The sequence below is a fragment of the Acanthochromis polyacanthus genome, chromosome 17 (genome assembly GCF_021347895.1).
Source record: "Acanthochromis polyacanthus isolate Apoly-LR-REF ecotype Palm Island chromosome 17, KAUST_Apoly_ChrSc, whole genome shotgun sequence".
Lineage (NCBI taxonomy): Eukaryota > Metazoa > Chordata > Actinopteri > Pomacentridae > Acanthochromis > Acanthochromis polyacanthus.
In genome coordinates, this window is record NC_067129.1 from 26,470,302 (window position 1) to 26,486,136 (window position 15,835).

Below are 15,835 nucleotides of genomic sequence, written 5' to 3' on the forward strand. Positions count from 1 at the left end.
CATAAAAAAGGCTCATTCTCATACTCATATTATCTTGCTCTAGGATACTCAGACGTCTTCTACAGAGCCACAGGACCTCAGGCCCTCAACACTAGAAGAGGCTTTACCCCCCCAGACTGAACCTCCTTCCCCAGACATGACAGACCCCATGTCAGAGCTGGACACGGTTTCAGGTCCAGCTTCAGGTCCAGCTGCAGTGGAGGGCTGCTGCTCCCCTCCTGCCCCCAATCCCACAGACAGCTCTGTGCAGGGAAAGAAGAAGAAAGGCTTTTTCTCCAAAGGGAAGAAACTGTTCAAAAAGCTGGGATCCAGCAAGAAAGAATGAGAGTCAGGTCATCTGACTCTGAATACTTCTGTCACTTTGAAAGCACTTTTTCTGTCTATTAGTCTCCATTGATAGTAGGTGCAGTTAGCAGCTATCCCATCTAATACCTGATGCTTTAACCATCAGTAATTATACATTTGCCTTAGAGCCCTGCTAGACCACCTGGTAAATATAGAGTACTTTAAAACACCAGCGTTCAGCTTATAGCATCACGAGAGCATGTAGAAGCGCATGTTAAAGTGAGTAAACTATACAAATATGCTCCAACTACTTCGTAATTGTCCAAGCATTTGCAAATATTCAACTAATTAGAAGCTTTAATGGTTAAAACACTAAATAACAGCAGAGCAGACTTCATCCCAACTCAGAGACAGCTAATTAGATATTAGCTTTAATGCTCGTGTACTGGTACCACTTTATTTGAAGCAAACAAACAGAAGCAGCTGACTATCTTTTCCTTTATGTGACTATAAAGAATGCACTATCCATCCTGAAGTGATGTATTTTAAATATGTCTGCTTCCCTCACCTGTGTTTCTTGTCTTTAAGAGTATTTATACAGTACTTTGTACAGAACATGTTATTTATTTGTATCAGACTCTTGCCCATACCATCACATTGCATGAAGGGGCGTCAGGGCAGGAGTGTCGTCATGTAGAGCTGTCAGAGACGGTCAGGATCCATTTCATAGGTGTAGTTTAGAACTAATCCGTTTTGGGTTTTGAGGTTTATGGTCCTGTTTGTTAAAGTTTGATGTAAAGAATGCGAAGGGTTGCCCTTCTTTGTCTTGTGTGTAGATGAAGTCTGCAGTCCACTGGTGAGACTGAAAACAGATGCCTTTCTCCATCATTAATACAGGAACTTCCAATGGTTGTGACAACAGTCAAGACCAGCCTAACTGTTACATACTACATATAATATGCGTGAGTGTGAGAGAGACCTGCAGTGTACAGAATCTAATAGTATGTGAACATCAGCAAGCTGCTTTGTTAGCTAACAGGGCTGCAACCATTGATCACTATTAACTCTCTCGATTGATTCTTGATTACTCCTTTGGTTGATGAAACCTTAAAAAGCAGTGAACATGCTCATTGCACTTTTCCAGAGCCCGTAGGACTCACATTTGAGAATCTGAAATCTGTCAAATCTTTAAGTTGAGGCGAGATAACTGCAAGATCTGAAGTTCATTTTGCAGTGATTATACGGTGGACTTGTTTTTTTTTGTGCAGTGGACATGTTAGATAATGGGTGCATTTCTAGAACATATCTAAGCAGATTTTAATCTATTACATTAGAATAAGTTAATGAAAACAGCAAAGGATTTCAGAAATGTACTGATAATTATATGGAAACTGATGTCAACAAGTGCATCATGGTAGAGTTATGACTCAGAAGGATTTAGACAGAAATTGCTTCAATTAGGTGCCTATTGTTTTATCGTACCTTTCCTTAAGTACTTAATTGTGGCCCCTTCGCTGCTGCGAGATGTTTTTGAAACACCAACACTCACCTGTTTTCCACCTCATGCAGTATCTTAGCCTCGTGGTTCTCCCTCATCACACCTTCTACCTTTAACTTTATGTACAGTAGACAAAGAGTGTACACTGCAAAACTGAAGGATTTATTGATTTATGAACTCTAGCTAATTTGTACTCCAAAATTAGAAACTGAAAATATTTTTGGTTCGCCATAATATCCAGATTTCAATGGAACAGTGCAGTCAGTGCAGCAGTTAGCAGCCTGTAAGCCTTTCTGGTTAGTAATGGTTCAAATGTTGTATGTTTTTTCATATAAAAACCAACAGTGACAGCACTTCGTAGACCTGCATTTACAGTGAGCAGTTTTCAGTTCTGTCGCTGGTCATTTGTAGCTCTACTGTACTGTGATAGACTTGGCTCTAAGTTGTTCATGTATCTTTTGTTTTGCCTCCATGTTAGGAGTGTGGTGATGTTGTGGTGTGTGAATATTGGGTCAGACAGGCTAAACAGCGTTACAACACCTTTATCAGTTCATGCAGAGTCGTGGTGATTAGTTTCTCTGTCCACACATTTGCATCATACCACTGTGTTAAATAGTACAACTTTAGCAATACAGTTCATTGTAAACAGCAGTGGTAGAGCTTAGCTGCACTGTAGCTGTTAATGCTTACTGAAATGAAGATGTAGTTCAAGTGTTGAGTGTTGCTGTGAGTGTGTGGAGCAGGCCTTAGGTTGTTAGTCACTTGCGACACGTGCAGAGATTGATCACTCGGTCTGATTGTGTCACATGGGGCTGTTAGGAAATTTCTCAGGTTTTCATTCATTGTTTCTTTTCACTGCTGAGCCACCTGTCTCTGACTCTGGCTGTCAAGAAGCAGCAGAATATGCCAAAATCTTAGGTGCTTTGCCTGTTACCATAGCAATGAGAGACAAAGCATCCCTGACAGCAGGGGGGAGAATTCAGCAAACTAAACTAGGGTTGAAAGGCGGAGGCCCGATTCCTCACATGGGAGGCAGATTTATTATTATTTTCTTTAATGACATGAATGTTTGAATTTGTCAGTGTTACATAAAGGGAGCATGATGATGCCAAGAATAAAAGGGAGGGTGGATTGTCAAAGACACTTTAGATGTGAAGTAGCCGGGATAGAGGCAAGTCTGAGGCTGTACTGTATGTTTCCTCTTTATTTATGTCATTTTTAAAAAGAAAAAAGACAAGGAGTGGATGCTCAAAAGTTGCCGAAATGTACAGCGAATATTTCTACTGATCTTGTATTTCACGGCCTTTATTGCACAAGTATTCCTCTACCTGCTGTGTAGTAACTTAGCGGCTCCACTGTCGACTGAATAGGACCTCGACCCATTTTGGTAGTACTTTAGCTCAGTTGATTATATTTAGCCTTACATGAAGACCTTGTTTAGTCTTAATAAGTTGTTTACAGGATGTTTGACTGCATGCATACTAATGTTATACCCATGTTCTGCCTTATTTATGTTGCTGTCACATTTCTGTTCTAGGCTGACTCGTCTACAATTTTTGAGTTGTAGATTGTTGATGCAGTGGAAGAGAAGCTGTAGTAGCTGTCTGTATATACTGAACAGTGTTGGGACTTGTGGTATATTTTCATACAGCACAGGATTTTTCTTTTTTTTTGTCTGTTCTGACATACATTCATTAAAACCAGTGTAAGATTGACCTTTTTATATTACATATTAATGTTTTTATTACCCTTTTTGGAAGCTCATCTGTAAATATTTTTGTTAATATTGTTTTTCAGATTTTTTTTTTTTTTTTGCATGTCCAAGCAGTGTCAATGGAGGAACAGTATGTAAAGATGTAGTCCACAGAGGACTCCTTGACTTGAAATTGTGATGGTTTCTTTCCATATGGATCTTTTTACAGGAATAAAGTATGTATATTTTCACAAAAACACAGTGTGTGGTGCATGTTTTCCAGAACAAACAGAAGGTAAAACATAATACTTATTCATTGTGATCTTTATTACATTTCATACAGATTATACAATAAATACTGTGTATATCTTTGTTTCAGGACAGACGAATTATAAGATGGAGAAAGAGTAGAAAGCTTTGCTTGGCGCCACACTCTACCCATGTGAACTGACTGCTGCAACACTCTGGGTGATGTGTGGCCTTGCAAGACAAAGCAACTTCCTCTTTTCTGAGTTTTTGCGTGGGCGCCATGCTGGGCCTCCCTGAAGCCAACAGTACACTCATCCATAAAGTAGGAAACACTACACTTTGGCGAGGAGTTTAGTAGTGCTTTCTACTTTATGGATGACTGCACTGTACATCCTCCGTCCTCTGCTGTCGTCTCCGTCTTGTCTTCTTCTTTTGCATCTGCACCCACGTCTGCTGCCGCCCTCCCCCACCCAGACACACACCGATACACCGACATGAAACCTGTCAGCTCAACAGCTCCAACAGCCTTCGCTATTGTTAAACCAGAAAATGCACACTTCCTGATTTCTCTTGAAACATTTGCATATCTAGCTCTCTGTATAACTCACTGACATCCTGTAAGACTTCGTAACATTGGTGTATAACAAAAGAAAAGGTAGAACAATGAGACAAAACTCTCGGTCTTTATAAAACTACGTTTTTTTGGCAAATGTCAGAAGGAAACCAGAGGAAGCGCTATCTTGAGGAAGCCATTTTGGCTGCCGTGAGTAAGCTTTTCTGTCTGAGGTACTTTCTAAAAAATCGGTTAAAATGAGTTAGAGAATAACTGCAGACATCTGTTATCAGTTCAGACTGAAAGTGGACTAAATGTAAAGATCAAAAAGATACATTAAGCATTTAAGTAATACAAAATACTAGTAATAATCTAGTATTAATACTGTAACTATGTCTGTGTTTCAAGTTTTAACGTTTAAATTTGAAATTCAAATGAATTTCTGAATAAAAGCCACTGGACCAGATGTTCAATGAAAGAAATGCAGAGAAAATGAAGTGAAAGCTAAAAAATTGACTTCTCTTTTAACATCAGGCACATAAAAGCAGATTTGCCATTTCACTACGAATAAATCTATCATTCAGTAAACAAAGTCGTCCATCATACTTTACCCGAATCCTCGTTTTATTCTTTGAGCTCTGAGCGTCGATGGTCCAGCAGCTTCACACGTGTCTTCTGTCTGTCCGAGGAGCAGATGAAGAAGAAGAACAAGTTGTCTCCTTTTGAACCCTCTACAACCACGTGACGCAACCACAGGAAGAGGTCTAACAGTCACAGCCGCTGTCTTTCTCTTCTTCCGTCTTCACTCTGCCTTCTGCAGATGCCTTTTTCAAAAAGCCGACAGCAGCTAGCAAGATTTAATATTGGCACAAACATTACAATGTCTCTGATTTCTTTCTCTAATAATTTTCTTTCGCAATTAATGAAATTTCTTTTATGGTTTAAGCTGAATGTTTGCATACTTGTTAAGATTTGTTGATCAGTTGCAGACATGCCATAATGTCTTTTAAACCCTTGTAGAAATTCTGTATCTTCGTGCAGTTTCACAGCTCAGAGCAATGAAATGTTGAGTAATAGGGTCAGAATGAAGTTGAAAGAGATTACAGCACACAGCCAGCATATCTGCAATGTTCAGGTTTGTCAGGTGGATGGGAACTACTCACAGTGATGGTTTCATGACACACACACACACACCAATATCAGCTACAACATTATGACCACTGACAAGTGAAGTGATTAACATCAATCATCTTGTTATATGCAATGTTCTGCTGGGGAACTTGAGTCTTGACATTCATGTGCATGTTTGGCATGTACCACCCACCTAAACATTGCTGGTCAAGCAACCCTCCTAACAACCCACCCTCCATGGCAACAGCAGTCTTTGATGCCAGTTGCCACCCTTAGCAGGACAATGCACCCCGACACACCACAGAAACTACTCAGAAGTGATCCAAGGTGTTCACCCAGGTTCCACTCTCCCCAGATTCAAATCTTATTTAGCATCTGTGGGATGTGCCAGAATAAGCCTGATCTCGGCAGGTCCCACCCTGCAACCCACAGGACCCATAGAATTCACTGCACCACCCTGGTGCCACAGGGCAACCCCAGAGGACATGCCCCACTGGGTCAGAGGCTTTTAGCAGCATACAGGAGACCATCACAATAGTAGGCAGGTGGTCATAATGTTTTGCTTGATCGGTGCATATACACCGTAAATCATATATTCATATATACTAGAAATCATTTTCAGTTTCCCAGTTTAGATTTCTGCACAAAGTAGATGCTTATACAACACAGAGGTACAGTAAGGTTTGGTGGAACGTTTCCACTGAGGGGCTGGCTACGTTTATAATCTAAATTTCCTCCTCTAGAGAAGTAGTACAATAAAGAAGAGTTAAACGGTGCCTAGACCCACAGTTATCCCTCTACAATATTCTTTGTTATGCAAAGACAAGAGCTGCTGTTTCTGTCTCCCATCACTGAAGTCAGTATCGATGAGGCATATGGGTGCTGTTAGATACGACTCATGATCTGCATTCACTTGTTCAAAAGGTCTGCTTTGCATACTGAGTGACATTTTCATCACTACGATCACCATCACCTCTGTTGGATTCTAAAAGTGAAAGGCCGCAGGTTTCAATTCTGTCTAAATGCCCAACTGTAACTGTGAGGTTTGTCATGATGCAGAGTCTAGAGGGGAGACGGGTGAGTCACCGGGACTGGATGATAGATTAATCTCACCCTGCTGACACTTAGTGACTAAGACAGAGATAAAATGTGAGAGCACTTCATCTCTCTGCAGCAGTGGTGGAAAGTAAATAAGTACATTTACCTAACTACTGTACTTAGTTAGCTGTTTGATGTATTTGAACTTGTGTTATGTCATGTTTCATGGCATATCATAATCAAACCTGCATGTAACATTTATGCAAGAAAAGCTGTCAGTTATATATAATACAACTCAGATACTTTTACTGAAAACACGATATTTTCTTGTGGTGTTGATGTTTTTAGTAACAAATCTAAATGCATCTTCTGCCTCTTAGTTTTGTTTTGTTTTTTTACAGCCCAATAGACCAAATTGAGAAGCTAGTTCATTTTCTTTTCTTTCTTCTGGTGGTTTACTTTTTAATCTAGGTCACCACAAAAAGTCCTTCTTAAGATGCAGACTGATGACAACTGGCTTCATTTTTTTTTTGTTAGCAGTGCAGCAGTGACAATAATTGGTTTCCTCTACAAGTTCTTAAGCGCTATAGAATTATGTGTTTAACAGCTGGCTAGCAGGTTGGGAAACAATTAAAGCCTCCCTATATTGCATTTACAAGCAGTGTATAGATATATCATTTTAAAAAGCATTTTATGACAGTAATCAGAAATAGGTTTCTAGTAAATAAGTTCATTTGTATATTTTTTAAAGCTATTATTTAGTGTTGGTACTGTATTGTTCTTATGAAAGCTTTAAATAAAACATTGCAGAAGCCACACAAAAAATCAGGACACATTTTTCCTTTCTTCTTCACTATTTCCCATTGTCATGGTAAACCTTTTGTATCTGCATTATTTTTCCCATTATAGGCTTCTGAAATCTGCTCTATCAGTGTAGTGCTGTAATATTTACTATGTGCAGAGAGGACAGTTCATGGAGTTCAACAGTAGAAGAAGTACTCCCATTTTTTTAACTTCAGTAGAACTTCTGACAAAAGTAACGAAATGCTTCATTAGATTACAGTATTAATACTGATCTTTAAACGGCATGTTGGAGCTGATTGAGGTGGGGCCGCTTTTAAATATTTCTTATCCTGTTAAATTAGTCTTTGGGTTTTCAACTTAGAGTATGAGCCCCTCCAAAAGTTCACACGGTAAATCTGAGGGGTTGTAAAATGATGAATGAGAGAAGAAAGAAGCGAAAACAAAAATCTGACACATAAATCTATGGAAAGAATGTAAAAGAGTTTTTTTGTGAGATGTTTGCTGCTGTGACCTCTTCTGGGCACGGAACAGTTAAAATGAAAGTGTGGGAGAAGTTTAGAGGAGAAACTGCTAATCTGTGAACCTTCTAACCACTCAGTCATCTGTAAATGTAACCATTACTCACTGCCCTTTGTGTAGTATATAATATTTTTCTTTATGTCAAATCTTCATGTAAAAAGCAACTATAGTTGTGAAACGCATGTAGTGAAGTAAAAACTGCATGCTTAGTTCTAATTTTATTTCATTTTATTTATTTATTTTTTGCTTTGAAACAAAAAATTCAATCAAGCAAGCTGCTTTAAAACTGTACTAAATCACAGAGGGGTTGTTGATTATACGTCTGTGCAGGTTTCACATGTTCTTACACTCTTTCCCACAGAGAAGGTCCAACAGCACTGGGGGTGAAGACAGTTGACACAGGTCGAATATAGCTTAATTCCCATCACATATATTCCAGTTGAGAGAGAAAGAGCAGACGCCATTCTGACATCGGGCCCTCTGAGGCCAGTAAATGTGGAAAACAAGCTGTTCCTCCTGCAGTATGCATGTGACCACAACACAACAAAGGCTTTAGAGAAAAGATGACACAAATTTCAAAAAAGTTCACCAGAGAGATGTCAGGAAAGCATGTGCTTCTGTACTTCTGCAAAACCTGTTCAGACTACAAATGCCTGCATGTCACAGAATGTATATTTTTTGGGGTTAGAAACGGCCTGAACACTCCCCAAGAACCAGAAAATCAAAGAAAGTCCTTGTATGTCTCGCCACTTGATCATCATCTTGGTTATATCTGCAGTTATTCCACGCTAACTAGACCAGGTCTCTGTCTGAATGAATGAATGAGGAGAGAGTCATAACTAGGACATAGAAATAAAATCCACACCAGTATACCTGATCCAGAGCAGACAGTACAAACCTGAACCTCATTGTAGTGCGGCAACTCCACGGTCACCCTCCATGGACCTCCTGGCTTTACTTGATAGTGTTCCTTTTTTTATGTGTGTGTATTTATTTCATTACGTATTCATTGTTGTGTCAACATTAAAATGATGATGAGTGCACTTTGATAAATAAGCTGTTAAAATTGAAGTTAAGGTGGTCAAATTCAGAATGGACCATTTTTACGCTGATCTTTATTAAAAACAAAGTCTTTAAAAGCTGTTCTAATAATTATTGACATTGACTGAAGTGAAATATATATTTTTTAGCATGATTTCTTTTTTTTTTAGCTGCACTGCCCAGCTCTAATCTCCAGTCAAATTTGATAAAAACATTTTAAAAGTTTGGTAAGCAAACAGTTTGATGACATTGTGCTTATGCATCCGTGTATCAACACGATTGGTCGGATGTTTCCTGGTTCAGCTGGTACAAAAAGATGACTGGCTTTTATCAGGGGGTCGAGACGTGTGTCATACAACTGCCATCTTTGGTGGTACAGAATTTGCCCCAAATATTTCTATTCAGGGTACTTCAGGTTTTTCTGTATGCAATGAGTCTCTCACATCCTAAACTATCAACTACACCCTCAACATGTGTATCGTCACTCAGAGCATCACTTTGTGGATAAAATGCAATATGCATCTTTTCAAATGAACTTCTCAGTGAAATAAGATGTCACTTCCTGAAAGTTCTATTACCATGGTAACACACCAGGCTCATTTCCTTTTCCTCTGCCGGCATCTGCTCACCTGTAATCAGACAGCACAGTGTCCAATACTTGCATGCGCTAGTTTTCACCTTGGATTTGTAAGCATTTCTTGTATTATTGGGTTCGTCCTTAAGTTTCAGGCATTTTGAAAACAGAAGACATACTATTAACATACTACATCTCATGTTAGTTTGAAATTTCAAATGCAGCGACTCCTTCATTTTTCTGACTGCACTTTAAGGCTAGTTGTTAACTTTAGCTGAAGTTAATTTTGCAAAACAAAAATAAATGAATACCGGTTCTTGAGATGTGACAACTCATTACCTCTGCCAAGAAGGTTATGTGACACCCGGCGTTTGTGTGTCTGTCTGTCTGTTAGCAAGATAACTCAAAAACGGCTGGGCAGATTCACATGAAATTTTGAGGGGATGTAGACTTTGGTAAGAGGAAGAACTGATCTAATTTTGGTGGCAATCCGGAAAGAATCCTGGATTCTGGATCACTTTGAAGTTTTAAGTATGTTTTAGTATGTGGTCCAAAATATGACAAAAACATCATAGGCTAGTACGTTGTCCAACAAATTGGAGCAAGGTGTCTAGATAGCTCAACTGATTAAGAAGGTGATTCATAAACAGAACTGTGTCAGAGACCCAGGTTTGATTCCAGCTCATGATCCTTTACTGCATGGGTTTCCTGTTTTCCTCTCTTATCCTTGGCGGAGGTCTGCACTCTCTAAGTGCTTTTCTAGTTGTTTATGCACCTTAAGAAATTGTTCTACTGCATGAATGAGACAAAAGCAAGCCAAATCCTAAATTATAATCCAGAAAAGTCCAGCAGAGTAGCACTGGCCTTTGCCTCTGGTGAAATTCATGAGATTTAACTGTATTCAACATAGTTGAAGATAACTTATTGAGCTAGCTCATTAGGTCAACTGGACAAAAAAGGTTGAGAAGCTTCAAAGCCACATTTTGTTTGACATTTACATAGCTGAAGTTTCGGTTTACTGTTAGGGTCTGGCGGTATAAAAGGCCTTAAGTTGTATGTGGTACAACTTATCTCTTTTAGTTTGGCAACGGGGCTTTGACTTCTATTCTCAAACTCCCTGTTTGTGCTGACCTCTGCCTCAGTAAGCCCCCAGGCTGCTATATGAGGATTCTGAGTCATTTATTTATGCATATGACAGTCAAGGGTCACTCATGATGCTACAGTTAGAAATAAAACATATCTATACCAGCAAAGAGAGTGAGAAAATTTGTAGCATATAGCTGCTTTAAAAGATGCATGCATTTTTTTTTTTGGCCTTTTGTCGTCCAGTCTCCTGACCTCTGCTCTGCATTGTGCGAATCTCGGAGCTCTTTAACCCACTGAGTCACCACTGAGGAAAAACACCAGCCTTCATCTGGCACACGACCGGCCGCTCACATTCACTCCTCTGAGCCATGGAGGAAGTGATCCATACTCCCTGTGTGAGCAGTTCACTAACTCTGGGGCCTTCCCAAGCCGGCCCACACTGGCTCTGATGATAGAACTTATCTGGGCCAGCAGCCATTTCCCCTCCCTGCTGGCTGCTCTGTCCTGGCTCCCCACAGGGCCACAGTGTCGACATCACCGAGATGCTCTGATCCCTCACAGGATCCTTCACCACTGCCCCACGCAGGCCTGAGCTGCTCAGTTGGTTTCTGCAGAGCACCAATGAAAAATGATAGGACTGTAAAGTACAATGTGGTGAATATAAAACTAGTAGGTCTCAACTTTTTTGACTGGTGGCTCCTTACAAAAAATTGTGTCTGGAGCCAAAAATCTGTTTTCCCTTTGATCTTCTTAATACGGTGCTTTAAAAAAAAAAAAAAAAAAAAGATTTATTTTTGTTTTTGACTAGTGCCTTACCCCACAAATTGGTATCCTTTGAAGCCCAAAATCAGCCTGACTCATCATTTTGTCAGTTTAACAAAGTAAAAAGAAAGCAGAAACACAAGAAAAATGACAGTAAAATGAAAAATATCCAAATCTTTTCATGACTCAGAATCTTATGATAGAAACAGTTTAAGGTTGTAAAAGTGATTGTTTTACTGTAAACTTGAATTTGCAAATACAGTGGAAGAATGTAAGAAATAAATCTACACTACAGTGTATTTGCATGTAAAGCAATTTTATTTCAACTTGCTGAAAAGTGCAGTTTCAAGGTTTGCTCCGCCATTGTGTTTATGACTTATATAAAAAAAAATCATATAAACACATTAACAAGGTGAAAATCTTCATTTTCACCAAAGTTATTTTTTATATGTACAGCTTTAATCGTTCATACAATTTAAATGAGCGAGTTATAAAAAAAAATGGGATGTTTTAACATGGGGTCTCTGAGGACCTTTTAAATAATAAAGAAAACCAATTTGTGTTCTGGGACTTTAATTAATTATCAGACAGTCCTTCAGATCTCTCAGTTGGCCAGTGAGAGAGAACTCGACCCCACACTGGACACAGGTGTGTAAAGGTAGAACTAGCTTCATTTGGAGCTGCTGCAACAGAAACATGCTGCTGACATACTGATGAATCAAGTACAATAAATTATCAGTCACTGGTGACATTTTACTGCAGAATGCTGTCACTTTTGATTTTTTATGTACATGTTGCTGATAGTACGTGTCTGCTTCAGGATCTGTGCATGCACCTGTGAGCATGTGAACTTTGTTTTATTGGACCTGCTGAAGTGAGGCCTTTGTATGCCTGTTGCAGCTGCCTTCATTTGTAAATGGAATTGAAATCCTTGAATATGACGAGCTGCTCTTGGTTCTGTATCTGCCTTCTAATCAGTTTTGTCAGCTTTATGAAACACACACACACACACACACACACACACACACACACACACACACACACACACACACACACACACACACACACACACACACACACAGCAGCAGTGTGTGTGGCCATGTGTTGATAATGTCCACCCCCATGTGAAGCACATCCCCTCACTTCCCTTTTCTCCATGTTATCCCATTCTACCAGCCCACATTTCAAAACTGAGCTGAAGAAACTTCCACTTGCTTTTTCCTTCCACAGCAGAGGCCAGCCAGCATTCAGTGTGAGTCTTGAGTCAACACCTCATCTTCTGATCTTATACTTTCCCTTTAGCTCAAAGCCTTCATATATCCAAATAAGGGCAAAAGACACAGTTGTGAGCACCAATGAGGCCTCTGTGTGTGTGTGTGTATGTGTGGGTGGATGGGTGGATGTGTGCATGATATGCTGCTAGAACACTTGATGTGTGGCACATGGGTGGAGCTGAAAGTCTTCCTGACAGCTCCTGTGGTCGTGGAAGCCGAGTTCTCGGTTTTGTTTTTAGTTTACAGCTCTCGTGAAATGACTTCACCACATGTAGTTTTTAGAGAGGTTCAGGCAACATGGAGAAAAACTACTCTGTCTGAGGGAACTGCTGTGGGTCGCAGAAAAGAGGGTAAATGTGAGCAGTTACATGCAGTCACTAAGTTCAAAGCCCACATGGAGGCACCCAGACAGACACTTGTGGTTTATTCTTATTTGGTGATCAACTGTCTCCAACTGCCAGAGACTGAGAGTGAGTTCACAAAGACCTGTGATGGAAAGACACCTTTAACATTCTGTGCATTTGAATAACAGACATTTTTTATTTCTGTGCTTTTTAAGTTTTTGAGGAAGGAGACAGAACCAAAGTGGCTCTCAGGGGATTTGAATGTTGAAAAATGAAAGAGCAGAATGGGGTTTTACTTGTGTACTAAGGTTGTCCACTTCAGATATATATATACATATATATATATATATATATATGTATGTATATATACATATATATATATATATATACATATATATATATATATATATACATATATATATATATATATATGTATGTATATATATATATGTATGTATATATATATGTGTGTGTATATGTATATGGTTAAGGATTAAAAGATTTTTTAAAGATAACTGAAATACAGTAATGTTGTAATATTATGGTCATGCATTGTAAAAGAACAAATTTTAAATGTGTACATTATTTACAGATTTGGCCATTTTTTTGTAGTTCAAGTATTTTTTCTGTGATTTTACTTGTTCTGCTTTTATTATCTGCAATTTAACCAAATGGAGAATATCCGTAGCATAGCAGTAAATTGTACAAAGATATTAAAGTTACAACCTGTTTTGAAAAGCTTATTCTTTTAACCAAGCTTGGAGGTGCTTTACATACCACATACACTCCCAGCCCTCTTTATTAAGTAGATTTTAAATTATTTCCTCCAGGATGAAGAAGAGATCTTATCTTATCTTAACTCTAGACCAACACAACAGCTCTGCTAAAAAAATAAATACTTTAACAAAGCTTCTACATTTTTTCAGAACAAATGGTGTTAACTGTGCATTAGTTTTGGGATTAAGTTCATAGTGGGTGGTGCTGATGTTCTGGACCGTGTTACATTTACGTGTTCCTAATATTCAGTACAACTCACTGACATACATCAGGTGGGCAAATATTTGGAACACTTTTCACCACCCACGACAACTTCAGTAATACAGAGAGCAAAACATCGGGAAGAAATACCACCTTTTTTCTTTTGGACAACAAAAACTGAGAACTTAGACGCTTCATAAAAGTGGGATTTATAGCAGAGCTGTTCTGTTGGAAATAGATTAGATTTTACAGATGTACTTAAAAAAGTGACTGATGAGTCTCGCTTTCATGAGTTAATACATGAGAAGGTGGAATGTGTCAAATATTTTATCATCGTTTTTATGGAAGGTCAATGTTGAAATTCATTTTAATACTGGGTTTCTATTAGAATACAGTATATTCACAGTACAAACATCTGCACTCATCAGCCACAACATTAACACCACTGACCGGGCATCAGTTTGTTACAATTAACGCTCTGCTGGTAAACTTTGGGTTCTGGCAGCAAAATCTGTGTTGACTTCAAAGTGTCGACTTATTCTCTAAACTCCTCTCATCGTAATCTGAGCATGCATGTATTAGATCTGCTGAAACCAGGCCGACTTACAGAGGCCAAACCCCTCAACTCACAGTAGCCAGAGGTTCCACTGTCCTCTTTCAGACACCACGGGACGCCCTCAGACGTCCGAGTCCATGGCTCAGTGGGTCAAAGCTGTCTGCTGTCACAGGAGGGGGTTTTAGTGCTATGGCTGATCGGTGAACATTACACAGAAATGCCTCCCACATTAACATACCATCTGCTTTTTTCTACTGGTCCTCTGGTCTTTCACATGGTGGCATCAATGAGACTTTTTTTTGGATCTATGCAGGAAGACGATAGTCGCAAAGCTAATGGGTGGAGGAACAGAGGAAAGGTTACAACAAAATGAAACAACTGAAGTAGACAACAGGGCCAACAACAAGAAGATGAACATAAATGAAAGGTTTTGTGTATCAGCACGTGCAAAGCTGCTAGTTGTTGGTTCTGACCTCTGACCTCTGAAACAGCAGAAGGAAAGAAAATGTGGCTTGGAATTGGTCTTTTTATTCTTTAGAGCAGAACAGATTTCCTATTTTCATCCTTTAATTTTGTGTGTCTGTTATCTGCACTGCAAGATTAATGTTGACCAGACTTTTCAAATGCACTTTTGTACTCTGTCAGCGTAATACATTTGTATTAATTATACACATTCATTCATACATATTCATACACACCTTTAACTTTTATTGGAACCTTGTTTGCGTGCTGATACTGATGCTTTTATATATCAAAATAAGTCACCAGTGCAGGTGGAGGATGTGAAATAAGGTGTAGCTGTTGCTTAGTTGTGTGTTATTTTTTTGAGTTGTAGTTTGACATGTGACCTAGTTCCTTATATGACATGTATCTGCATCTTTTCTCGTAAAGAGATTCTGTCATCATTAAGAACAGATACAGAGATATTTCCTTCTACATTACTTAACACAGAAACGGCTTCCTTGTTCGTGACAGTTTAAAGAAAGAGCGGTGTTTCAATAATTTAGGTCATGGCTTATGTTTTTGGTCATTCCATCTCTTCCTCCTCTCTCTCCCTCTACGAGCCATTGTTGTCTGTCCAGAAACGTAAAATGAGAAATGTTCCCGGATGCAAGAAAATGGGACGACTTTCCTGAATATCATTTTACACATGCATTGCTCTTTTTGTGCAATTTCCAGAACAATTCCATAAGAATAAATAATGGCAGTAAAAATTCATAATAATTAATTTTATTAATTACTTATATTTTTTCTGACTTCTCCATCACTTGTGACCCGTTAGTGTCATACAGTGGATTCACTGTTAAGGTCTGACTACAAAATACCAGCTGCAGATTCCAGTGCAATGAAGCGAGACTGTAGTAACTATGTAAACCATCACATAAGACAGTGTGCATGGCCCCAATCCTTCAAGTTACACTGAAACCACACAATGCCAGGACCCTCTGGC

The 15,835-nt window shown here is 39.0% G+C and overlaps 1 protein-coding gene across 18 annotated transcripts in view; it reads left to right on the plus strand.

Annotated features, from left to right (window-relative positions):
- Positions 1-3,733, plus strand: part of LOC110967859 (peripheral-type benzodiazepine receptor-associated protein 1) — a 78,833-nt gene extending 75,100 nt beyond the window's left edge. For 17 of the 18 annotated variants that reach the window (XM_051937085.1, XM_022217583.2, XM_022217588.2 and 14 more), the window contains one exon: positions 44-3,733. In XM_051937085.1, the coding sequence (XP_051793045.1) occupies positions 44-325 (282 nt within the window). In that variant the 3' untranslated portion in view covers positions 326-3,733. The remainder of the gene's footprint in view (positions 1-43) is intronic. The other variant, XM_022217591.2, reaches the window with a different exon arrangement.
- Positions 3,734-15,835: the final 12,102 nt, after the last annotated feature.